The sequence below is a fragment of the Mycteria americana genome, chromosome 19 (assembly GCF_035582795.1).
Source record: "Mycteria americana isolate JAX WOST 10 ecotype Jacksonville Zoo and Gardens chromosome 19, USCA_MyAme_1.0, whole genome shotgun sequence".
Lineage (NCBI taxonomy): Eukaryota > Metazoa > Chordata > Aves > Ciconiiformes > Ciconiidae > Mycteria > Mycteria americana.
The window spans coordinates 4,196,874-4,223,936 of NC_134383.1; the positions used below are offsets into that span (position 1 = coordinate 4,196,874).

General features: G+C 42.3%; 1 protein-coding gene and 1 long non-coding RNA gene across 23 annotated transcripts in view; both read right to left on the reverse strand.

The window, feature by feature from the left end:
• Positions 1-15,244, reverse strand: part of LOC142418878 (uncharacterized) — a 39,707-nt gene extending 24,463 nt beyond the window's left edge. Inside the window, exon 1 of one of the 2 annotated variants that reach the window (XR_012778415.1) lies at positions 14,950-15,244. This is a non-coding gene — a long non-coding RNA (uncharacterized LOC142418878). Of the gene's footprint in view, positions 1-3,915; positions 3,974-14,949 lie in introns of those variants that run through there. The other variant, XR_012778418.1, reaches the window with a different exon arrangement.
• A 5,506-nt stretch (positions 15,245-20,750) lies between these two features.
• The window catches only part of LOC142418917 (uncharacterized), a 95,616-nt gene continuing 89,303 nt past the window's right edge, over positions 20,751-27,063 (reverse strand). For 13 of the 21 annotated variants that reach the window (XR_012778440.1, XR_012778439.1, XR_012778437.1 and 10 more), the window contains one exon: positions 20,751-22,303. Coding sequence is in view for 3 of the 21 variants with exons in the window: in XM_075521394.1 (XP_075377509.1) it covers positions 22,288-22,303 (16 nt within the window). In the remaining 18 variants the exon portion in view is untranslated. Of the gene's footprint in view, positions 22,304-23,345; positions 24,444-25,825; positions 26,089-27,063 lie in introns of those variants that run through there. The other 8 variants (XR_012778449.1, XR_012778448.1, XM_075521395.1 and 5 more) reach the window with 6 other exon arrangements.

Below are 27,063 nucleotides of genomic sequence, written 5' to 3' on the forward strand. Positions count from 1 at the left end.
TCTGCATATTCAGCACTCTTCCCTACACTATAGATCAAATTGCTTAGAGAAAGAAAGATTTCATGTACCTTCCCTGATGCTTGTGGTTCTGGGAATAATTGCGGATTTGCAGCTAATAGTATTTCTCCAGAATTACTCAAAATAGTGAAGATTAGAGTCTGCCCTTTTTTCCCTGTCGTTCCACGTGGAAGTGACCAGTTTCTCCAGCCAACAAAGAAGCTGCGAGGTCTGATTTTTGGAAGTGCTTATCGTTCATAGCCAACAGTGAATGTCTGGCTGGTCAAAGGGTCTGCTTTCAGAAGAGCTCTGGCTGAGCCAAGGAGGGACCTTGCTCCGTCCCTACCATGAGCAGGAGCTTTTGGACGGCATGATGTACACCCAGGCGGAATAGATGGCCAAACCCACTGCTCCTGTGAGGAACACAAGGATTCCAACAGGGTTTCTGTTGGAAACTGTGCGTGCTCAGAACGATACATAATTTGGTCTACCGCAAATAACCACTGTAAAGCATCCACCAAACCTTCAAGATAACTTATTTGGAAGTAAATGACAGGTGCTTTTAGCAGAGTTGCTCATTAAAAGGTATTTTAAAATGTAATTTTTAAAATTGCCTTCGTATCTTTTGTTTTTCCTGTCTTCCCCACACTTTCCCCAAGGGGTCCTGGCAGAAACGCTTGAGACAAGATCTTATATCCATTGAAATACTGAGATCAGAACCTGCTTTGATAAACCTACCTTCTGCCACACAAGATTGGTTTCTTTCTTTTCTAAAACTGGATGAGAAATTATCCTACCTTAAAATCATAGATTGAATTGAATACATCTAAGTGCTTCTCACGGACCCGTGTGCAGCAAAGGCAGTGGGGAAAGAGCACCTGAACTACCAGAAAAAATGTATTTTCTGCTCTGTTTAATTCCCATCATTAAATATCATGCTTTTGTAATGAGCACAGTCTGGTTATAGCTCCCTTTGTTTCGCCGAGCCGTGTTTCTCTCTTGTCGCTTCCCAAATCAAAACAACTAAACAAAACAACCCCCTGCCAACAAGACAGGGTCTCAACTTCTAAGTAGGACACATCTTCATCTCTTCACTCCAGCTGAGCTCCCACCGAAGTCGGTAGGGACGCGGCTAAGTACGGATGAGATAAGACTTGCAATATTTGACCCCGTGTCCCTCAACGACAATCTGTAAACGCCTTTTACAGCTCAGAGACATCTAACTCTCTGGTAACAGAGTTTTCCTGCCACCATGTTCTTACCACAAGTCTAACAACGCTTTTACGGTGCCTGCCATGAAACACAGTTCCTGAAATCATGGAAACCTGTGACAAGATCAGTTTTCACTAAAAGGGGTCTAGAAAAAGGAAGATGCCGTTAACACTCATGGTTGAGGAGCAAGGTCTTGTAAAACGTAACCCCAAGAGAACCACTGATTTCAAAAGCTAGAAAGCAATGAGAGTAAGTCCCACGTATTACTTTCCTAATCTCATCGTTTTAAGACTCGTGATGTCAGGCACCTGACACTCGAGTCTTGAATGCTTCAGTTAGCAATACTACAGCAACACCTCATTGCTACGAAGTGTAAAAAGAAAGTGCTTGGCAAGGAAGAAAAGGAGGATCAAAACCAGCAGCCTGGCTGATACTAAAAAGTAATGGTAAAATATCAACAGAAATAGCCATGCTTGCCCTTTGTTTGTGGTGCGCGGGGAAACATTCATTTACAGTAGTGGTGTCCACACACACGTGAAATTTTCCGCTTTTTTTTTCCTTCCTCCATTGCTTTATTTCTATGCAAATCCATATTGGTCATTAAATCAAAATTTAAAAAGTATTTAGCAGCCAGCAGCTGGGTGGCAAAAGCCTGCTCTAACTCCTTTAAGCTCCTGCATCCCATTTATTGGTGGTGCGAAATATCTATCCTATGCACGCCCATGTTACCATGTCTAAAATGATCTCGTTGAAGCAAATAGGAAGACCAGAAGAACAATGGAGGCATTTTTATTCTCTCAGGTCTTTCCACAATTTAAATCCTCATCCAATTTTGGACTTTTGTCTCGTTTTTTATAAACAAGAGCTTTTTAAAGGCAACTATACTGGGTGTGGTAATCCAGCAGCATTAGTGGTTCTAATCACTTTTTGTTTTTGAGAAGATATGCTTTGGGGGAAACTAATAGAGAAATAATCAGATACCAGCTTTTAAAGCAGCCTGATTACAGGAATTTGAGGGAAAAGGTGGAAAGGCTGTAAAATCTGGCTGAAGTCCTTGCCAAAACACTTAAATGATAATGAAACAAAGCAGCATTTAGTTTTTTACAGATTAAATTGAGAAAAGAGACCACAAAGACCCTCTGATGCCTCAACAAACCGCTGCAGATCTTTAGTCTGGCGTACACTGCACCTAATGATTAAACCAATTCCTCACTCAGAAATTTTTAATCTTGATCTAAATTGTGAAGCAAATTTCAAAAAGAAAATAAGTGGATATTTGAATGGGGCCATTTGGTTTGTCCTCCTATAAGAAATAAAGTTTTTTCCAGTTGTGTTAATTCAATTAAGCTTAAAATCTGCCCTGGGAGGAATAAAAAAAAATTAGAAAACCTGTCTTATCCATATGTAAACTAAGGTATTTCTATGGATTTAACAAAACTAAAAAAAAAGGTACTGTCCACCACGTGGACAGAGATGATCTTTCATTGGTTTTGACGCAACACAGGAAGATTATTTAAAGATTTATTTCAGCCTTTAGAGCTGTTTCTGACAGTATAAAGGTATCTGCAGAGCTTCGGAACGTCACATTTGCCATCCACAGTTTACAATGGATCATTCAAGTCCGTAAGTCCAAAATCGTTAGTTATGAGCCATAGCCATTGCTTCTTATGCAGGAAGAAGTACTGCCATAATGAAGAATTACAGAAGAACCACCTTCCACTCGCGCTTTCTAACTTCAGACATTTCATGGGTAGTTTTAGGGAGGATCACTTGCCAAGGGAGTACGTTAGTCCTACAATCATCCCTGCAAGCAGAAAACAAATAACCCGGATTTCGTGCCTGGTGGCAATTCAGTGTCTGCTCGGCAGAAAGGGAATGCCAGCAGCTGCTTTACCCTCTTTTGCTCTGATATAGGAGCTGCCAGGAAAACCCTCCGCACTAACCTCAGCCACCATGACGGCACACGGAAAGTACAACTTCAAGCCAGAGAGGCCTAAGGAAAGTCAGATCCAGAGTTAACATATTGGTGTGAAGTGAGTAGTAAAGCAGCACAGTCCCTAGGGGCATAGACAATATCCCCTTCCACTAATGGAAAACTAGGTTCTGTACTAGATGTAAAGTCCTCATAGCTCTGTGGCATACCCGTCCCATGACAGCACCTGAAAATCAGACCTAAAATCCAGAGGTCATAGCGTCAGAGACTATAATGATAGCACATCAGTCGCACAACAGAGAGAAATACTGAAAACAGATAAAAAAATAATGTTTCTTGCTTGATGCAAATAATCCCACCAAGATTCTGGATTACCTAACAAACTACACCGCTCAGACGGTACCACTGGGCTATTTTCATAGCATTCAGCAGAAAAAAGCCACCGTAACCATACTGTCCTGCATGCCTGCCCCTTAACTCTCAAAGTACATCTTTCACAGAATCATAGGGTGCTTTGGGTTGGAAGGGCCCTTTACGGGCCACCTAGGCCAACCCCCCTGCAAGAGCAGGGACATCTTTGACTGATCAGGGTGCTCAGAGCCCGTCCAACCTGCCCTGGAATGCTTCCAGGGATGGGGCCTCCACTGCCTCTCTGGGCAACCTGCGCCAGTGCCTCACCACCCTCCGCGTAACAGATTTCTTTCTTCTTTCACTTGCTTGCACTCCATTTTAACTAATTAACAAAACAAACGAAAAGTGTTACGTTTCAGTACCTCCAGAATGGAAAAGATCACAGCTCTGACCTCTGAAATAGGACTTAGAAAAGCTGGCATCTGAGTCCCTCAGATCTAGACCTTACCCTTCGGTGGAACCACTGAAAACAGCGATTCTACGTGCAAAAATAGTACAGAAATGCATGCACTGTATATACATATGGAGTCAGGAGACAAATAGTATGAGCCTTCCTCTAGCTGTCCCGCAACCGCATCTCCCTTTCAGAAAAAAATTGGTCACTGCAAGGAAAGATTTGTAGCACAGGATATAACTCATCATGAGCAAAAGTGGGAATCTGAGCCATGACATTTTAATTTCAGACATATTCAAAGGTAGGAGAGTCACTCTGTTCTGGCTGAACTTTAGATAAGCACGCACTGTGCCATGGTTTTGGTCTACTCACAACATTCCTCAAATTTTCACTGCAGTAGGAGGAAAGAGAGAAAGAGAGAAAAAAAAAGAAAGGGGAAAAGAGAGAGAAATAGTTTGGTTTACAGGAGGTGTTTTATTGTGTCGATACCCAAAGGCTGGATTCAATAAAACCTCCATCTGGCTCTCACACAGAGCAACCTCCTCTAAGACCTCGCAGCAGCCCTCCTCACCTCCAGAGTCAATTTTTGGAGGGCTGTGAGCATTAGCATGGGCTTCCCTCCTGCCACGGCAGGACAGGGCTTGTTATTGAGTCGGACCCATGGAAAGCATCTCTCTGACTTACACTTACTTCGGAGATTAAGGGTGACTTCAAACCCAGAGGATGTGCCAAGCGTGCTTTAAAAACTTGGCTTCAGAGAATCGACTATTCCCCATGTGCCAGAGTACAAATAAAGCTAAAGCAGTTGCTGAAACACTGCGTGTAGAGTTTACTGAGCGAGGCTCCCCGGCTTCGCTTACGGAGGGGGCCAGGCAAGCTCTTTATGAGGGTCTCTTACGGCCTCACCGTCTACCAATGCCTCTCCATGCACCCAACTGAAACTTCAGCCAACAACCTTTTTTGTGGCTGAATCAGAACAGAGGGTTAAAAATGCTCAGAAATACATAAAGCTCTGTCCCGCTGCCCTTATTTTCTGATCTATCACCTACTCGGGTACCAGGACTATACGCACAAAATAAGAGCCTGGAAAGACAGCGAGATAAATGATGTACACATCAATAGACAGAAGCAATTAATTAGATAGATCTGATAGATGTTTAGTCCTTTCTCAAGTAAAACAAATACCAACTCCCAGGGACTTGGTTTTTTCCTTGTATTGTAAGACTTGATCGATAGATCTTGGTTAAAATACCTTTTTTTTCTTTTTTTTTTTTTTAAATCAAGCAGCATTTTAACTTTTGAGTAAGTTAATTCCTTCTTTGTTAATTCCCACATAGCCTTTTCTCCTCCTGAAAGTTCATTTTATAGCTGGCATTTTGGCTCCATTTTGTTTCACAGCGAAGACACACAGACAGACAATAACAGAAAAACCTATTCCTTTCTTAACAGATAACACTTGTGTCTTGTTACAGAATTTTCAGGCTGTAAATCAACTTGAAAAGCTAATTTAAGGATATTCACTTGCACTATTCAGGGCTGTATAAACATTCCAAATTCCAATTTTTCATAAAGACATATGCGAATATTTAAAAGGGATTTAAAGAGCCATTTTGCAGTTAAGAAGATCTAGACCTAGCATTTTATTTTTCTTCAACGAGATTATCATGTAATATTAATATACAGAAAAAATATTTCCAGTGCCTCTATGTATTTATGAGGTCCTAAGGGAGAGCAGAATTCCTTTAGCCGAGAGGAAGGCTGGAAGAAACTGCAAGAATAAGACCGACTGTTGAAACATCAAATACACGACAGAATTCGTTCATACACTGCAATTTCTGCGAAAGTGCTGTGGTGTTGGTTTTCACTGTATCTGCTAGTTTAATTGTTTCTGCCTGTTCATTTCTTTGTCCGCTGAAACCACTAGCCTAAGGGAGATTTAAAAATCAAAAGGTAGGACCGAGGTTGAACAGGAAATGAACACTGGTGTTGCGGCGTTATTAAAGTAAAAAGTAAAAAGTTCAGAAGTGGCTCTAGGAACTAGCGTATTAGTACAGGGTTTAAGTGCCATCTCCCTCTCTCCCTGCTCTTTTTGTTGTTGGGTTGCTGCTACAAATGAAGCCGAAACCCGCGTGGCGAAGCGCCCTGGGTTTGTGAATCTGAAACGGTAAGGATGTGTCCTCGGGAGCCTTTCCCAGCCCTCCCGCACCGAGGACCCCTCTAATGAACAGGGCTGCGTTTGATCTGGTGCCGTCGCAAGCGTCTATTTTCCCCGTGTATCCCTTACCCGTGTGGGAGTTTGTGTAGACAGAAAGCTCGATCAGAGAAAGAGAGCAACACGCGGATTTCTATTTTCGGTGGGGGAGCGTAAAGTGAACTTCCAAAGTTCAGAGCTCCTCAGCCCTGCAGGCTGGGTATAACGCCAATGACACACTTAATGAAAATAAACAGAGCTGGCATTAGAATCTATGCGAGGAATTTTTTTTTCCCCCCTTTTTTAAGTGCACTCTATCTTTCTCCTCCGCTATCTCTCTTTCCTTTTTCTCTGATCTCCGGGACAAAAGATTCAACAATCAGAGATTCAAACCCCAAGCAAGGAGGATCTGTACTTAAAATACCACATGGCCAATAAAACCTATTTTACAACATATCTCACCTTTAACAAGCAAATTGACCAATGTAAGCAAAAACTGACCCAAAACCCTTTTAGAAAAGAGCCCAAAAAACCCAACCCTCAATTACAGCTGTTTAAACAGCCATATAATTATCAGAAAAATACTCGGATTTTTAAAAAATCACAATACTGGGAGTTTCACCGCATAAAAGTGCTCACTAACCAAAAGGCATGAGGCCACAGATTTCAGGAATTAATTTGGGTTAATTCAAATGGCAAAGATGAGGTAGGCAAAATAACAAGCAATTACCTTTTCCTGCCTTTGAAGAACAATGAATTTGGGACTGGTCCAACTTCAGAAAGAGTGATTACAGATTTTATGCTCAGACAAACCTCTACCTTTTTAATACCTACGACATACATATGTGTACACGCACGCTATATATGTGCTTTTTATGTACATACACTTATCTGTATTCCATAACACTCTGCACTTGAAGGATTAATTAAAGATAAAATTCAATTATTTATTACATACCCTGCTAATTATTTTTGAAGCTCTATAAAGAGAGCAGGAAAGCTAACCAACACAAGACATAATTAAGCAGAAAGGCAGCATTTGTGTGGTCACTTGGTGAATTCAACGTGCAAAACGTTTATCATTTAACCATTTCCTTTATATTGTGCATCAGGGTGGAAGGGTTTGGAAGCGAGGCAGAATTACAAATTCGACTTAAATATATTTTTGAGGAGGAAATATCTATTTCTATGAGTATCGACAATCACTTTAGTGGATAATAAGCAATGTTAAATAAAACATGTCGCTAAATAGGCATTAAAGGCCTTTTACATACTTGGAAGAAAAGAAAACAGTTTTTTTTCTTTTTTTTTTTTCTTTCTTTCTTTTTTTTTTTATGCTGCAGACTGCAGGCATTTTGGTCTATCTCTGTCAAGTGCAATTCTTTCTTGATGAATGACAAGGTACGATAATAGGCTGCCGTTACCACGGCAACCAGACAGCAGAGCTGTGTGCCTTGAATTTTGTCATCTGAAAATGAAACCAGAAGCAAAAGAAAAGCTGAGAATCTAGCGACAGATTAACTCGTGGGGGGACTGGCGGGGGGAGAGAGTGCGGGAGGAGGAAGGAGAGCGCAAGGGGGGAGAGGGGGCTACATTACAAGCAATTAAAGTTACTGTAATATGTGGTATGTGTGTATCTGCATGTGTCTCTATTGCCATTTTAGATATCGTTTGTCAATAGGCTTTTATCCCTGTTTCCCCCACCACTCCCTTTGTTCCAGAAATACAGAGAAAGCTTTAAAAAGAGGCCTCTCCAGCGCATCCACCTTTACAATAGGTGTCTTTGCAGCGCTGCTCTCCACCCTGCTCCCCACCCAGTTCCTCCCAGTCCCGCTCAGCCCCGAAGAGGCTGGAGCTGAGAGCTGAGGGTGGGCAGCCAGTGCTCCTTTCTGCAGTTTATGCTGGGCAGCTGGCATGGAACCTTGCCACACATGAAGTTGTTCAACCCGTGACTGAATAAGACCCCCTCAAGCCGAGGATCCCGCAAGGATTCATCCAATGCCCTCACCTTGGCCTGGGAAAGTCTCTGCCATAGTCTCTGTGAAGTCCCCCTGGGTCAGACCCAGCCACACAGGGACCGGTTTTGGTTTATGCTGAGGTTCGCAGACACCAAGTTAGGGGGCATTCAGCAAAAGGGTGAAAGCAGAAAGATGGAAGAGGACCCAGTTGCCAAACTCCAACCTGCCATCGACTTTTAAAGACCAGGATGTCTTAGGCTTAGTTGGGCTTGGACCTTCTGGAAATGAGCTAAGGCTGTATCAGTCTATCTTCTCATTTGTACCCCCAACTTTGAATAAAATAGAATCAAAACACAAATGAGTCTTGGGTTTAGAAAAAATACCTAACCTGCAAAGCTCAGACTCCTGATGCACGGTATAACATAGCCACTGGCTTTCATAAACACACAATAATATTCATAGCTGAGACAAAAACTCTGCCTGCTCAAGCCGTATTAACTAAACCTGTGCCGTATTTCCTCAGCTACATAACCTGAAACCTCATAGTATTCGTGGTTCAGCGCCACCATCTTCCATACCCTTCACAGATTTTTACGGATGTCTTACTAACCTCTTGGTTTATCAGATAAAACCTCTCTCCTACCATTTTGTGGAAGAACTGTTGACAAAATAAGTCTTCTGTAATTCCTCTGCTGTCCCTCAGGCAAAACTCCCCGTGATACTTGCACAGTGTGGGTGAATCATTAGGCTCCCATACCCAAGAAGTAGGCATTTCTGCCAGCTTTAAAGATGAGGAAACCGACACAGAGAAGAGCTGCCTGAGTCAGACCCTTTAAAGTCAACGGGCCTCTTTCGTTGTACTTCAGCTGGTTTTGGACCGAGCTTTAACGGCCTCCCACGGCACTGTGAAATAGGACCTAGTGCTCCTGGCTCACAACTTCAGGCCTCGATAAGCCAAATTTCTTCCCAACAAGCTTTCTCTCAACATACTGATTTAAAATGTAGTTAATTCAATTAAATAAGAATGCAAAGCAATAAATGTTGCTTAACCAAAATTACTCCACCTTTGCACAGGAAAATTATACTCTAAGCATGTCAGTCGTAAAGATGACATGTTTTTGAAATAAAAATTCATAACCTATGCATGTCTTTACATGGGGAAACCAGTTACCTGATTTTTAAGGTATCTAAAGGAAGTGATCATCCCTAACATTTCTCCATAGACACCCAGTATAATGGATTATAGAAGAATGACTTAATTTTTTGGCATCTTGACTGTCTTTGAATATTTTCCATGGAAAAATGAAGTGATTTTTCTCAATATCATCACTTGCATGATTGACTTTTCTGCCATGACAAGTCCAGGACATTTCAGTTATCTTGATTTATTTTTGCTTGACTAGTATCCTGTGACTGTGTCTACATGGCACCGAGGAGAGGAACCCCTGCTAGCTCTGGCATCAGCAGCAGTCTAGTTGCATCAGCAGCTTCGTTCCACATGGACTAATTAGCTCCGGTTTTCAGGCGAGAATGTTGCATTAAGTACAGTTATGCTACGTTTTGGAGCCAAATTAATATCATCTACATGTTGCATGTAGCTTTAGCTGACATCCTGCACAGGTACCAGGAAGCCAGCAACTGCTTTTTCGGGCTGAAGGAGTGATCTGGCTACTTCCTTTGCCAGTCTCCATTCAAGCAAGTTGTGTAGCGCAATTACAAACTTGTCTTTATTGCAAGTTGCTTCCCAAACCCTTCATTTGAAAGCTGGCTTATTCCTTCTGCACATCTTTTCCATTCAGTTTTCAAGAGGTAACAGGAACCTCCATTAGCATTTGTCTGTTACCAACTGGATTTATAAAAAGTGAAGGTCTTACTCTTGATGATGTTATCTTGCAACTCCCTAATCGATTTTGTCCAATGCAAAAAGCAGTATTTAGATTTTAAATTTCCTGCTTTTTCCATCCTTTCTGCATTCTCCTGTTTCTGCATTGTGAGAAAGGAAGACAAGAATTTCTGCTTTATCTGACTCGCTAATTCCCCAAAATCAGGAGATTTGGAGAACACAGTAAAATACAGCACTTCTCCAGCTACTACATGTCAATTCTATTTCTCCCCTATCACATACCACGACGTAGCATAGGTGTCTTTTGCCACGTGGGAGATCCCACAGCTGAATGGCAGAACCATGAAAACCAAACTTTGGGAAATGCTCCTTTAAGCCGTGGGCATACCTTACACCTGCCTTGGCCAAATGGAAAAGCGATCCTCTTAAAAGAAAATAGCTACATGTTAGTCATATTGACTAATTCTAAATTGCTTTTCCTAGCTCTGCCTAAGCCCACAGCTGGGCAAGGCAGTATAGAGTATATACTCTATACTGACTATGACTATGTATTATTTTAAAGATGGGGATGGGATTGAGACCTCCTTAGTTTCAGAGCCATGTCTTAACCACTAGACCATCCTATCGCTGCTTTATAATCTTCCTTCTGTGCACCTCTGTGTTAACTCAAGCTGAAGCTGAATTATGGCTCTTCTTATCCCTGATAAGCCGAGAGCTGTGGAAGAGCAAGCTGGAGTTTACTCAGCCTCATGCATCCATCAGCAACGTGTCAGCTAGTTTCCAGTTGTGGAATCCTTATTAGCAGTGATGATGGAAGAGACACGTGGAAAAGGGCGGGGTTTTCAAAACCCTCCACTGAGCGCGGAGAGGTGACAGCTCAACAAATCACCTTTAGATTTGTGAACTCAGCAGATTGTTTCTGGAAGTTGTTGAGAGAAAATAAATATGGAAAACCACAACGTCATTTCTAAGAGTCACTTTTCAGAGCCTGACCACATTTTAAGTATCTGCTAAGTGATGTCCTTTCTCCTACCAAGCTTCTCGCCAAAACCAACGTTGTATCAATCTCCTGACAAAGACAAGTTTGACGTTGGGATTCCAGACACCAAAACAAATAATACCACCTACAGCCCTTGTGAGTCACAGGACTCATGTGATTTTTCAAAAAAAACCCCAACTAATTCTTAGTATAAGAGGCTCAAAAAAGGAAATAACTTAGTTAACAAGGCTTTCCCCTTTGTGAATGTTCTTGTGTTCAAAGGAGAGAGAATGATTTATAAATATCCTGAAATACCACAAAGAACACGTTTTTATATATTCAATGAATTTCGTATCTGGACCCAAAACCACCCTGCATGGTTTGGCCTCACGGACAACCTCTGGGAGAAGTATCTGCTTGTGGCAAGGTACATAGCTTCCCTTAATTTCCATGGAGTTGGACGGTCCTGCATTGCTATGCTGTGGATGTGAACCAGCTCCAGCCCTAGTTTATATATCCTAATATGTTAACATGGCTGCATGGCTTCCAGACCACAGTCAGCTTGGTTTGGCCAGCTCTGGACACAGGCAAGAGAAGCTTCGGTCTCTTTGCACCTGCCTGTGTAGATAAGTCCACCGCTGCTGTTTGCTGTTTGTGGAGAGCCGGCTCAAGTACATCCCTTGGCTAGGCAGGTCCTCAGCAAGCTTCTCCGAAATTCCTTCCTGAAAACTATCTCAGGGACCAATGCAGCATTTATAAAAGAAGACTGGGGAAAACGGTTCTTTTGGAGAGACAACGCTACGCTTACATACATGGCATCTGCATACTCTGGTTATGGGTACATTAAAATGTATTTAAATGCTGGCATTAAATGAGAGCCTTCCTAGTGCTTCTTACTCAGAGTGCAGTTGTCCAATAAATTATTTTGGAAATGGCTTTAGACTTTTGCAGTAATAGGTTTCTGGCAAGCAACAGGACTCTTAAAAGAACCACTTTATCATTATGAGAAGATCATAAATGAGAGTTAACTCATAGATATGGTCGTTTGCTAACCATCAGAGGTAATAACAGAATATGAGCCTCTTTTAAATGGACTGCCAAGGAGGAATCTAGGGGGAAAAAAACCTGTCACCAATCCACAGTAGACCAACAAATGCAGGCAAAATGTATTACACCCCGCAGTCCCCTCTCTGTCAGATTGTATTGGCACATTCTCTTTTTTTCTTTGAGAAGAATCACAGGCAGAGAGAACTGTCTTGTGGGCCTCATCTCCAGTGGACATGGAGAACAATGTACTCCCTTCTCTGCTTCTTTCTTTTATGCATTTGAAGGCAATTTTCAAGTTTCACTTTCAGCCTTCTCTTCTCTTGAATAAAAAACCCCAGTTCTCTCAGATTTTTTTTTTCCCCAAAAAAAGTCATTACTCATAAACCTCTAACCGCTCCTGCTGTTTTCCCTACAGAGTGATTGCTTCATATCGTTACTGAAGCACGGACCCCAGAGAAGATACTGTCCTGCAGCCAAGGCTCTGCTTGGTAGAGGGGCACATTTATTGCTCATACACAACATCCCAATAGGATGACATCGCTGACCCATGCTTAGATAGCTGGTACTACATAGGCATGTTAAGAATATAGTAAATGTTAGTCTTCACACGTGATAAGGTGGCCCTTCAAGAATAAAGCAATGTTCAGCAAAGTGGTGAGCAAAAATGAATCAGTTGTTCATGGAAACATGCTACTCTACAAAAAATAACTCGCGGATGCTACGGAGACGAGGACTATATTGATAGAGAATTGAGGGACTCAAGCTGTAGTGACAAAGGAGACCAAATATTTGGAGTATGACAAGAAACAGCCTAGTCAATTAACTTATCTGTTTTCATAACAGTTGGAGAGTCTCCTACATCTACATTGGCAAGTGGGTGGGGGGTTAAGATAGCTGTCACACTTTGATAAGTAGGCCACTCAGTTATGAAAGATTAAGGCCAGAGATGCGGATGCAGCTGAGTGTAAATGAGACTCCCAAGAGTGAAGATCAAAGTTTGTAGGAAAACCATAGTAAACCATGAAAACCAAACTTCCTAGCAGGAATTTACGCATGAAAGGGCAATGGTAACTTTCAGCTTCAAGGCCAGAGCCTGAAGACCTCACTGAAAGCTGTTGGAGGGCCTCTGTGCCAACCTTAGATAGCCCTCACTGAAAACAGGCAGGAAAAGAGGGGTTTCTTCATGTTCAGTAAAAAGAATCAACTTTGCAGGCTGGGGAATCGTGCTAACAAACTAAGACAAGATACAGCTTTGATACTTCTTGGCATTTTTCTCCTGTAAATATGAAGACCACAAGACTTTAAAAAAAGCCCAGAGGGTTCTTGTCTGTTTGTAGTCATGTAAACCGCTGCTCATCAGAGAGTCTTTCTGGCCAAAGAATTAAAGCCGTTTCCTTCCTGGCCCCATTTGTTAAAGATTTTGTCTCTGCTGCTTCACTACATTACAACTGGCTGGGACTTCGCAGGATGTAAGAGGTATTGGAAATCTCTTCCACGACAAGGTGATATTTATGCACTCTCATCTGGTGTAGGAGAACAAGGTGCACCGGCCTAAGTTTCATATTCTCTTTATTGCAGTAACTCTGCCCGCTCACTACCCGACTGTTAGAGCCTACAGCTGCCTGATGAAATCCTGGCAGTTTTTTCACTGCTGTCAATTGATAGCCATGCTATTGCCTTAGCCATTTCCCTCACTCTGTGAATGACTTAATGTGAAATTTGGGGTAAGTAATTTAATTCTTCTGTGCCTGTAAAATGGGGGGTTTAATAATTACTGTATTTACCCTACAAACTGTAACACGGCCATTAGATCCATCCTATCGGAACATCTGATAATCTATTGCTCATTACCACATTGTAACCATTAAGTTTGTGGAAATACGGTATGTAAGTAGTAGGAATGAGGTCTGTGCTGATGTTCTGGTCAGAGGGAACAATAAAGAGAACACTGAAGAGATGGTTTGGCAATGGTGCTTCTCACTTTTCATATCCCAGCCTCCTTTAATTAACTTTTATAGCGCATGCAAAGAAAGAAGAGTGGAACATAAGCTCTGCTCATGGATGCTCATGTGCTCTGGTTGCAGCAGAGCTTCTCTCACAGGCTCTTTCCAGCAGCTGCTGCTCATTGCAGCTTTCGGCGGAGGAGGAATAGGGGAGGTATCTCCCACTAGAAATGCCAGCACAATTGCATGCTCTATCACTTCTTAATCTGGCTTTAAAAGTCCTGTTTAAAAAAAGACAGTTTAAAGTGCAGTGGAGCATTTTGAGCAGGCTAGGGGAAGGCATGGCTGCAGCCTGCATCAGTGCCTGCAGGGCTGGTCAGCTGGAGGTAAGGATGACAAATTCTGCCCTCTGTTGTAGTTGCAGTACAGTGACTTCTTCTGTCCCTGTGGACACTTCGTGGTGGGGGCACTTCAAGTGCCTCATCAGTGACCCTGCACTGTGAGAGTGAGCTGCACACACCAGGCTAATACTGTCCAGCACCTTCCCTTTCACAGCTGGGGTCAGAGTTTATAATGGGAGACGTATCCCTTGCTGGTTTATTTTCCCCCCTTTCCCACATTTTTCTCCTCTGGTTTCCCATTTCGTTCTCATCTTTCTTATCAAGTCAATACCTCTTTTTGATCTCCTATTATGTCTCTCTTACTTTGGGGAAAATGAGTCAGATGTGGTATTCTTCCCTTCTTACGCATCAGCTCTATCCACTGCAAGTGCATACCAACCTCACCCCCACGAGGGGTTTCAGTTCTGTCATCGTAACTCTGCAGCAATAAATTTAGCAGAACTAGACAGGGGCTTACGTGCCACTGCAATTGAGAGCAGGACACGTAGCTAGGCCTGAACTAGCTAACCTTGGCAACATCTCAGCCAAAACAGGTAGCGTGCACTTCACCATGATCTAGCTCAGTAAGGGCTCTGCGTACTTACTCAGGTAACTAGGTCAGTCTAACTTCCGTGCCGTTGCATTTCCACCCCACCGTTACCTGTTAGCAGTGGCATTAGTTCTGGTGGCCCGAGCCATAATCTCATCACACCTTCACCTCTGGCAGCAGACCCAAACTCTGTGATGAATTTCCAGCACACTGGGCATCCACAGACATCACCACAGGTGGCACGAGTTTGTTCCCGTCAGTTTTATTCAGTGCTCTCCCTCCTCCTCCCGCTCCTGCAGAAAGCAATCCTTAACTGGTGCACAAAAAGATTTCATCAGCAACTTCCAGGAGAGCTAGAATGATTTACATCAGCTGGGGACTGAACCAGATTATGTTTAGCTTTAGTCCCCTGTTTCAGAAACAGCGTTATGAATAATCCTTTTATGTTCATACATCTTGTATAAATATCTGAAACGTATAAAACCAAGGAGAGGAGGGAATTCATTAAGGTGGTCCAGGGGAATATTACCCAGAAATAAGGGATTGCTTAGGAGAGTTAAAATGATTTTATCCCAATACTTTTACTTAAGAAAGGGGGCGGGGGGAAACCAAATATAAGGAAAATTTTCCTTGTAGACAATGGTAGGTATATTCTGTGGAAGCATCTTCCTGAGGAACTCATGGGAGCACTAGTATATTAGTCCAGCTGTCCTAAAAAAATGCATTATACTGATTCTTCTGTATTTTACTGTAAAATTCCCAAAAGGCCAGGTCCAATGTCTGGAATCAATAGTAATCTTTCAGTAGAGTTCAATGGACTTTAGGGCAGGCCCTATGTGCTCATTATTTAAAGTAAATAAAGGGGACAAACAGTGAGTCAAAATGTGACATTGGCAGTGATTTCAAGAAAATCCCCCTAATTTTTAAGAGACCTCTTTAAACCAACTTTTAAAGACAAAACAGTGCATGCATTGAATTTTCAGTTCAATTACATCATGTCACACTGATTTCATCTGGTTACCGCATGTTATTGGTGGGAATGTAACTTGATGCAGCTCAATACAGCTTGTGGCATACTGTGATTTATTACAATTTAAATGATAAAGCACCCAAGAATGTTCAGGCAATTGGATTACTCCATTGACTGAATGTTCAGACATCTATTTTTAGCAAAGAGATGCCAGTTTGTGCAATATTAGATGGGCTGATCCATTGTTACTGAAGGGGCAGGGGAATTTCCCTTATCACACAATACTGCATAGTGTTACTTCTGCATTTTATTCTTTTTAAGTGGTTTGTGTAGACCTGGATGTGACAGGATTTTATTCATCAAGGGTGGGACCAAGTTCTCAACACACTTTGCCGGGTCTCCTTCTGAAAGAAAGAAAGACCGACTGGCAGGATAAATCAAGTCCAAGTCCAAATGTTGCCTGCACTGTAAGGAGACTCAAGACATGGGTTCTGGTTTTCCTACATTGTGTAGGGGTGGGTCAGTAATGATCATTGCTGAGGAGCAGGACTAGAACTTGCCTAGAACACACGCAGGTCTATGGATGCCAAGTTCTTGGTTCGCACCATCCCGTACTCTCATAAATTATCAGCTAGATTCTCAAAGCTGGAAACTGTTTGGACCCACAAACTCTAGACAGACAGACAGGAAGTGGAAAAACTATGTTCCTTTCTTTTGTTTTACAAATATTTTAAAACAGGCTATATGCCAAAACAAAAATAACCATGAAACTGGAATAATTCATGAATAACATGGCACAACAATAAAAGGTTGGGCATTACTGCAGTGGATTTTTTAATTCAGCCAAGAAGAGAAAGTGCTAAAATCAACACAAAGGGATCCCATTAGATCATTAGTAGATGAAAGGCTGGTTCCAATCACTTTGGTTTACTCAGCTGGATCTCTTTAGGAACACTGAATGGTGAGGTGGGGCCTAATTCTCCATTTTTTGTGTTCCTGAGCATGGGACAGGGGCTGTGGGTGTGTGAAGGTAGGAAAGGAATTTGATGTGTGTGTTTGGAGAGATAGTAATAACTATTATGGCCCTCATATATCCAATTAGTCCATCTCTTTGATACACCAATCAGAGAAAGTGTTGTGATGGCTCCAAAAATTTGTTCCTGTCTTGACAACAAACTCCTCATTTTACATGAAAGCATCAGCAACTTCTGGGAAATAGATTATATCTAGTTCCAAACTTCCTCTTGATATGGATAAAAAATGTCTAGGAGAATGGGCTTGACTAATCTCAGCAGGAACAAGACTTCCTGCTGATGAGCTCTTGGTTCAGTGTTTTAACATCTGATCTTACTGTCTCTGGGTCAAAATTATTCCTGGTGCAATTCTGACAATAACATTAGAGTCAGCTCAAGAAAGAATTTGTCCCATTGCATGTGTGGTTTTTGCATCAACCAAAGTCCAGCTCTTAGGAAAGAGACAAGACTCCGAAGGTAGCAAATATAGAAAAAAAGCCAAAACTCAGAAATAAACTCATAAAAAGAAAAAAAAAAGAGCAGGTTTAAGTGCTCATTCTTTTAAACATCTCTACTTTTACTGCATCTCCTCTAGCAGTAAAAATGAATGGTTTTATAGAAGGAACATAGATGCACCAACAGTGCTGAAGATTTCAAGAACTTACTGCCTAGAGATAGTCAGGGGGAAAGTCAGTCACTAGACAGCCTATTACCTTTGTCTTCTGTTTCAGAAGCAAGCAGGGGAAAGCTGAAGTCCATATGAAAAGATATTCTGGCCCAGGTGATGTAAAAAGTAGGGGTAGGCTGCTACCAAAATCAAAAGCTATGTTCCCTAGTGGAACACCCCTCCCGCTTAATCCCCCAGTCGCAGCTTCCAAACCCTCTCTGGGCTAGGCTATTTTGGACCACATGGTAAGATTTACATTAATGTAACTCTGCAGTCACTCCATTGACTGCACTACAGTAGAGCTGGAGCTAATGAAGTGCAAGGGATCCTAGCATCTGATCTAAGTTAATGCTTCACATGGCAAAAACCACACTTCATTTTTCAGCTACAACTTAGCTAGGGTATTCCCTGATCCTGCATACTTCTCCCAGATTTACCTCATTGTTGTTATATTTATCCAAAAAGAGGTCTGGCTATCCATCTACCCTGTAAGGCAAAATTTAATGATAGAAGAGAATGTGTGCAGAGTCAGTGAGGGTTTTATCATGATCTATTTTACAAAAAAAAAAAAAAAAAAAAAAGCAGGACTTCCCATGTATGCAGATAGCAGCTTTTTAGTCTTGAGGTCAAAACAAACTTAGCATCTGAAGAAGTTAAGGTCTTGATTTAGCAAAGATTTGTACGTGCACCTTTTCCATGTGACTTGTCTTATTGAGGCTGATGTGAGTGAACGCAGGAACTTTTTTTTTTGCAAAATCATAACCTCAGAGAATACCTATATAATGGGAGCTAACTGGCATTGCAACTCTATCTGAACCTGGCACTCAGTTCAGTTCACAGGGCCTCACAAGCTTAAACCCAGGCTTGAGTTCAGACGCTGAAGGTGGTGTAGATGGAGCCTGCAGAGGCAGTCTCAGAGGCTGCGGGTCCCCATCCTGTGCCCAAACTTCTTAGCGTGGAGAGGAAATTTCTTTGTCCCAAGACACAAGCTAAAGGGCAAGCAAATGGTGCAGATGATTAGGGAGTTTGTGTTGAAATTAGCCTAACATGACCCAATAAATGTAAGAAAGTAGCTTCCCTGACTAGGATGTAAAATCCTTACAGGTGTAAAAGCTATTCAAGCTGCCAAATGTAGCGCACTCCGCTCTGAACACCCAAAACGGCTTTATGGAGAGCGAGAATGCTGGGTAGGAGTCAACAAGGTACAGTGCACTGCACTAAAAGCTACTGAAGGCACAGCTTTAGCCTACCTGTATTCAAGGTGTCTTCATAGGCACAGATGGAAAAGGCTGTAAAGGAAACTTTTAAATCTAAGGGTGCATTAGACAAGTGATTGCAGGCACTGTGATTTATAGCTGTAGTAATGGACTGGATCTCAGAAAACTGAAATCCAATTATCAGCTCTGCCATCTCAGGCAAAATGCTTAAGGCAAACTTTCTATTCAGTGCTTTTAGGCTAGGTTGATTTTCAGAGGTGCTAAGCACCTCCCCACTTCCCCAAAAGCTCTGTGTAGAATAACAGATCCCCAGCCTTCTGAAAAGCAAACCCTCTGTATTGAAAGCCAGTCTCCCCTCCCCTGTCCCAGAAAAAAAAAAAATAATCAGATTATATTTGATTCTGCTGTGCTTGATATATTTTTTGGATAGTGGGGTTGGCAATGAATAGTCTTACTCCATGTTATCAGGAAAATGGAAGAGTAGAAAGGAGGACACAGAGGTTAAAAATCCTGAAAATAAGGGACTTGATTCTCTGCCTGTGGTTTCCCCTCATGTGAATAAGGAATAGGAACATTTCCATACCCACCTCACAAAAGGACTTGTGAGAGTTAATTCAGCTCTCTGCAGAAAGTGCCTTGAGATCCACAGATGGAACTTGCTGTAGAAGTGATGCATTACTAAATAATGAGGTACGATCGTATGTGAACAAAACACACTCGTATATGGCTCCATATGTTTTATAACATTAAGCCCTGTGTTGTTTTCCAACAGACACATACTACGTTCCAACCTGGAGAGGATCAAACACATCCCAGAATATTTTGTCTTTTTATTTCTGAGGTGAGGAGACAGTTCCAACAACATTGTTGTCTCTTTTTGGGTATTGAAACCAAAATAGGATTTTTTTTTTTTCTTTAAAAGAGGGGGGAAAAAAAGAAGGAAAGGTTTCACACAGCATGTGCCAAAGGAACATAACTTCTCCTGGACATCTGTCCCTGAACAACAGAGGAGACCTTGGGTTTTATATCTCAACTGAAAAGATAAATGTGGAAACACACCTCCCCCACTGCAGTTTCATGTATGGACTTGGACAGATCCCTCAGGAGAAATATTAATTTAAGCTTTGGTTCTGCCACTGGAGTCTCCTTTTGCCTAGCTCCAGCTCCCAACTACACATGCTCTAATATAGAGTCCTCCATGCAAGCACAATAGATAGAGGCTTGTGCTTTTGGGGGCTGGAATTTGGGGAAAGTTCTTCCTAAAATAGGGAGTGAGGAACAAAACTGGAGCAACTTTATTTGCCTTCGCAATGCCAGTTTGTATGCCATGACTGTAAGAAAAAGAAGCATTTGGCTGCCTGAGGAATATGGGGACTTTAGGTTCTTATTGAATACTTTTGGCAATTGTACCAAAATGTCATGTTTTTACTGGGTTTTGATGGCTATTTTTAATTCTTCTATTCATATATTCCAAAAGGAACCGAATGCTGACATAAAGACAGCAAACAGAATAGCACTAATTCAAAACCAGGGCTTCCCTCCTCCTTCAATTATGTTTCAGCATCTTTCAAAATCCACATTATACCCCAAAACTACCCATGGGATATTAGGTCACATGAAAAAGATCAAAGGGGGATGAAGGAGAACAGGAATTATGCCAAAGCTGCACTGTTATTTCTGAATTACATATGAAACGTAGGAGAGAGAAGCACAGATTTCAGGAGTTTTTAGTGTATTTTGGCCCTCAACAGTAAGATGCAACACATCTTTTAAATCACCTTACCCTGCCAGATATTCGTGAAGTGAAAACACAACTAAACAAAAGATTTGAAGGCAAATTTTGATCAATCTGTGTGTGAGGTGCTCCGTGAGCCCACCAACCCTCTTCCCAAGATGGTATTCTCCCCCGTCCCAGCCCCAGGAAGAACCCAGCCCCAACCACTCCTCTCCTCGAGGGGAACTAAGTGCTCTAAAAGCAAGGGGATACCCTGGGGGAAAGGGGAGAAAGGGGTGATCAAATGAGACAAACACACTTTAAGTAACTGATTTACAGATCCACCATTTACTGGATTCCTTGTGAAAAACCAAGTATATTCTTTGCAAGTTCAAACATGATACAAGCACTCGTGCACAGAAAAATCAAAGTCCACCGATTATTTTTTGATCCTTTCCACTTTTTGTCCTTTCCGGAGAAGCTGGAATCCAGGTGAGTCTCAGACTTTATCCAGAAATGAGTTCATACACTGAGAGAGGACTCTTCCCAATCCTCAGCTCCCGAACGTCTGATGCTTCACAGCATTTCTTGCATAATTCATCTTAAAAGTGGAGTTAGCGGAAGGGCAGTCAAGTGAGAAGTATATAATGGCCTGTGATCATCAGCCACAGCTTCCAGGGAACAGAAGCCATCCGTTCAGCTTCCTGTGGTGGCCAGAGGGAGCTGTTGGGAGACTTCTCTCAGGAGCTGACTTAGCTTATCCTCCTCTTTGCCATATAGGACACCAAAGGGCACCCCTCCTGTCCCGTCTTCCAAAGGTATACAGCAGCAAATAGCACCAAGTTTCGGTCAGCGTGTTGGCTGTTTGACATGAGTAGCCACGGTCTGACAGTCAGCAGCAAGAAATAAATTCTGCCAGAGCTAATCTACTCCTTGTTTCTCAGAAGCCCAAGCCATCCTTCAACAGTTGCTGCTGGACACTACCCCTTACGTAAAGGATAGCGTGAGAAGCACATATTGCACAGCAAAGGCAATGTTCATCCTTTTATGCCCCCCCTCCCCGCTCCTTAAAGAACATATAATTTATATCCAGTGTACCATCAGCCCACTGTTAAAGACACTGCTGTAGGTGGAGCTCTGTGAGCACGACAGTCGATCACAGATACAAGGGCCAGCAAATAAATGATTCTACAAGTGTCAGACATTTCAGTCTAGGAGATTAGAGATTCATTGACTACAGTGTGGGAAGAGCTGTTAAATAAAAACAATTGCAGTAGTCTCAGCCTTCCACAGTTACTTTGACTACCATGTAAATCAGAGACTCATCTTTCATCTTGAAAAATATCTTTTTTTCAATTGGTTGTAATGCCCTCATATATCACATACAGTTGCCAGAGCATTGGGTGAATGACACAAAAACAAGAGAAAAAATGCATGCCTTGCTCACAGAAGTAACATATTCTTTCATAATTACATCTGGGGGTACACGAGAGGGTTCCCCTGGCATATCAGTAACCTTATTCACAACCTGGAAAGTTCCACAGAGGAAGAAGGTATGCTATTAAGTACAGCAGCCCTGTAAACCAGGAGACATGAATTATTGCTTTGCTAATGATGTACTGTGCTTCCCTGGACAAAACACTTCTTGGTGCCTTTTCCCCTCATATTCCCTCCATCTACTTTGTATAAATCAGTCTCCATCCCTTTTGAGCAGGGAAAAGTCTCTTTCCCTCTACTAGGGACACTGCTATATTGGGCACTGGGCAATTTCAGGGTGAGCCTACAAGTTCTACCTTACATGCATAACAAATAATTACAAACCATAGCATCTTACCCCACAGCATTACTTGTCTGGGTAGTCCATGGAGTCAATATGCACCATAACTGTAACACAGGAGTAAAGTTCAGTTTGGGCCCAGAGTAAAAGCAAGAACATCAGCTGTATCTAAAAGGCTGATGCACATCCCCTTCCCTTACTTAAAGGCTGAGCTGCATGCTGACATTTTACTTAAAACAGGAGATGTTTAACTGACTGGCAAAGTCAAATTTTCAGACATTCCTTTGTTTGGCAGAGGAAAAAGTAACCTTGAGTATATCAAATATAGAGGCAGCAAATTACAGTTTGTAAATGCATCACATGAACTTGTAGATACATTTAGATCAAAGGAGTACAAGGAGATATTCTGAATAATACCATGAGATATTCTGAGTAATATTTCATGCACCTAATTACTGAGAACATGCCTAACAGAGTTTTCCAGTAGCGGTATCAATGCCCTGCAGGTACTTGTCCATGCAGCCTGTTCCCCTGTATAGGATCTGTAGATTGCCAACCTGGGTTGCGTTCACGACCTACAGTCACTGGTTCCAGCTAAAAAACTCACGCGTCTAGAGGAAAAAGTGTTTGCGTGGCGTGATAGTTGTAGTCGTCCCACTGAAGACCTAAAGCAACTCCACTGATGAGAATGGAGCTCTTCCCAGTTTGTACCACTGGCAAATGAGACAATGCTTTGGCCTTGAAATTAGAGCCCACATTAAACCAGAGGTCCCAGACCTCTCCTAGCCTCTGCCACGCATTTCTCAATGTCGAGAAAAGCTGAGAACAGGCAATCGAGGTCCCCAATTAACTCTATAAAAAGATCTCGGACTCCAGCATTCATTCACCACCGCCAAATCAAAATGAGTCAGCCCCATCACAATCAACCCAAGAATGGCTCCTAGCTGATAATTTAATCTTTTTAATGGATCCCTTATAATAGATCTGGCTTTTCTGAAGCTATGATCTTTTTCTCTGTTATTGACTCATATTGAAAATTCCAGCTGTACATATTCACTTCCTCTAAATACCTAATCACCTTACGCAGAAAACATTATCTTGAGAAACAGCCCAATTAACTCTGCAACTATTTGCAACATTTTGTGTTACCGTATCAGGTGGTGAAGCAGTAGCAACACTGGAAAATACAGGATCTTTGGGAAATGTAGCATATTATTAGATTTGATGAGATCCATTTTCTTGATGGCTTCTGAAAGATCTTTGTGCTAATTAGCTAAGAATACCACTGAATTATTTAATTATCTCTACTTTTCTGCAATAAAATATGTTGTCATATCACACACTCTATCTTGCTGTTGCTGTTCATACTTAATGATGCCTTTATAGTTAGCGATTTCCTTTGTTCTCCCTCTGTAAGTGGTTTTTGGTGGTGCTGGAGAAGGGAGGGGGAGCAGAGAGGGATGGCAAAGGAAAAATATCAGTTTTAAAATAAATTTTTATGTGTGGGAAAATCTTTACACGTGTTTGTCTCTAGCTCCAGTTCCCTATGCAATACACGAAACGTGTTTCAGTGCTACAGCAGACCCACAAGCTTATTGCTAACGCAACAAGGAATGCTTTCCCGAGGAAAAGGAAAGAAACTAGTTCTTCAAAAAATTTTAAGTCAGCAAGGACTGTTTTTAACAAGGAAGAGGTAAATTATGATAATTACTCTGACTGGTAGGGTCCTTAAGCATTACTAATTAGCATTTATTGCCTGGATTATTGAAACAATGTGTGTGTTCCCAAGAGTGAAGAAGAACTGGGATGCTCTTTCCTTCTGAGCCCTGGGAAAAAGGCAGGGCAGCAAGAATGCGGCACAGTTGGCAGAGAGGCTCTTCTTCCAAGCAACGCGAGCACCGGCCTTGTGCAGAGCTGCACAGTGGCACTGGGAAACTTGTACCTTTTGTAAGCCCACGTTTTGAACTTCGTAACTGTACGTCTGCATTCCGCCTTCCTCGCAGAAAAATGAACAAAACGAGGGCAGCGCAAAAGGAAAGTGGCCATTAAAATAGTCAGAATCATTTGACAATTGTTACAGATGCAGACTAACAGTTACCTTACACTCTCGGCAGTACAGTGTGTTCTATTATTATTGGGGTTGTGCACAAACATACCATGAATAAACATTTCGTCACTTCAAAGTATTGAAGTATGGCCAAAGACTTCATCACAGAGAAATTAAAGAGTTAACAAATTCAACAAAAAAGAGGCCATTTTTTTTGTGCCCTTTTTTTATTATGCCATTTTCAACTAGCATTTTGACTGGGTTGATATGACTTTGTCTGTGAAGAGGCTGCAATCAGATTTCAACGTAAGCTGCATTTTAATATATTTATAATTTATCATGTGAATGAAGTCTTGAATTAGAAATCGATTAGAAATTAATCAATCATCTAATCAGCACTAGCCACTACATAGTATCTCAACTATAATTTGCTATCTGGCCCAATAAATCCTTAAGCACTTTGGAAATGATTCAGGAAAGAAGGACAGTAAAAGTATTCTCCATTTTTTGAGCTGCAGTACTATGTGACTTTAGGTACTGTTAAAACCCTTGAAATAAAAGAGCAACAATGGAAAGCTGCAGAATGCCTTAGACCTTTTTTACCTTTTACTGCCACTAAACCCCATGCCTTTCAACTTGGGAAAGCAACTTCCAACTAAGCTGCAACGAGGTCAAAGTCACAGAGCTAAATGCTACAGCTGCTGCTCAGGCAAAACTCCCAAATGCCAGAGTTTTGCAAAATTTGTGTTATTTTTCTAAAAAGCAATATTCAAAAAAATATGCCTCGCTCTGTTTATCTTTCCCCTTTTTAATTATTTGCATCACACATTGCACCGCATACTTGGGAATGTGTTATATTAAACGCCACGATAGCATATTAGACATACTTTTAATTGAAACTAGTCCCAAGTCTGGTATTTTTTTTTAGTGCTGAATAAGATCTTCAATCCTTACTAAGCCTGACTTACTTATTCTATCTGTTAATTAAATTAATGCCCAACATTTATTTTCTCTGCCATTTTCCTCTTAGGATAAAAAATTGCTTTTTGTCCACAGCTTCCTTTTATTCCAGTGAAAATGTACAACTAGAGACTGATGAAATTCTCGTTGAAGGAACTCTGTTAGGCTAAGACAAGAAAGCCTTATATGTATAAAGCAAAAATAAAACCAGAACGCAATATCCCTTCTTTTGTCTGCAGAAGGTAAAAATGTGGCAGGAGAAGTTCTGGGCTGATTTTCGTCTGCTTACAAAGACGTTATTCCGACTGGCTATTTCTAATGTAATTAAGCTTCAATAAGGCTGACATTTCTTCAGCTCACACGCGCAAATCTGGCTGAGAAACCCCGCTGAACCTGCATGCCCCGTGCACCGAGTTAGGGACTTGGTGCTGGTAGGCTGGGGGGGGAGAAAATGCGCTCTATTTCAGTTGCTATTCCCCCTTTTTCTTCTTGCAAGAACCTCGCCTTTTCCGCTAGGAAAGGAGCGGGGGGAGTCCCGCTTTTGGTCTTCCTCCTTATTTTAATCCCTGCCAATTGTCCTTGGCTATTTTATTTTCTTTTACTCGCTCGCCGCGCTGCGTACCGGTAAGGCGCTGACTGGTTCCAGCCGCACTATCCCTTTAAAACGACAGCCCCTCTAATTGATGTGTCTGGGCGAGTCTAGACTGGTAGTGATTGAACCAGCTCCCAATTATGTTCTCCGCTGCGCCGGAGCTGAGCGCTGCGCGCCCGGCGGGGCGGGGGGAGCGGGCCCTGCCCCCGCAGCCGCAGGCCCGGCCGCGCCGGCCCCCCCGGCCATTGTTTTGCCGCAGCCCCGCGTAACTCCCGCCCCCCCCCCGCGGCGCCCCCCCCCCGCCCCCCCCGCGCACCGCTCCGCACCGCGGAGACAATGGCGGTTCCGCCGCCCGCGGGCAGGGCGGGGGAGCCGGCCGGGGGAGCCCCGAGGCGGCCGGGGGCTGCGGGCAGCCCGCCGCCCGCCTCCGGGAAGGGCGCAGCGCGGTGCCGGCCGGCGGGGATGCGGGGGAGACGGCAGAGGGAAAGGTACGGGGGGCGCGCAGCGAGCCCCCGGCAGACAAAAGCGCTCGCCCCTGCCCTCCTCGGGGGGAGAGGGCGATTAAAAGCAGCTTCAGAAGGAAGCAGCTCCTTTCCGCCGGTCTCCGAGGTGGAGGTAACGGCTGGACAAAGGTGGTGGGGTCCGAGCGTATCGCACCGGGGCTTAGAACGCCGAACAGGTCGTGGAAAATAAATTTCAACTCGGAACCAGGCTCTCCCTTTGAAATCAGAGGGCGTTTGGAATAATACACAAATTCAGAAGTGAAAGGCGTTGTTGGCATTTTTTTCGTGGAGGTAAAATAGTCAATGAAATTACAGTGTCAATAAAAAGAAGCTAACCCCCCCCCCCAAAAAAAAAAAAAAAAATCAAACAAGCAACCTTTTCCAGTTCAATAACTATTAAACAACGGGAACCATCAAACATATCCTACGCTATGAAATACCAAAATGTTACACCATCAATTAATTTTGGGTGCATTGTGTTTTAAGTTAAAGCATTTGCATTCAAATATCAAACAGTAATTCGGTGCCATAACAAGGTACAGTAACTTCATTGTAAATTGCCTTGCAGAACAGAGATAAGAAATACAGTTCCAACCATAATTAATTTTACAGCAATATAAAAATCTAATAAAGAAAAACAGCAGCAGGAAACATTTTTAACATTTCTGATTCGTCATTTACATATCATTTTGACTGGAAAAGCAGGAAAGTTTTACGTTCTAGAAAAGGACTAAAACAAAACTTCAGCATTTGCTCAGAATTTCT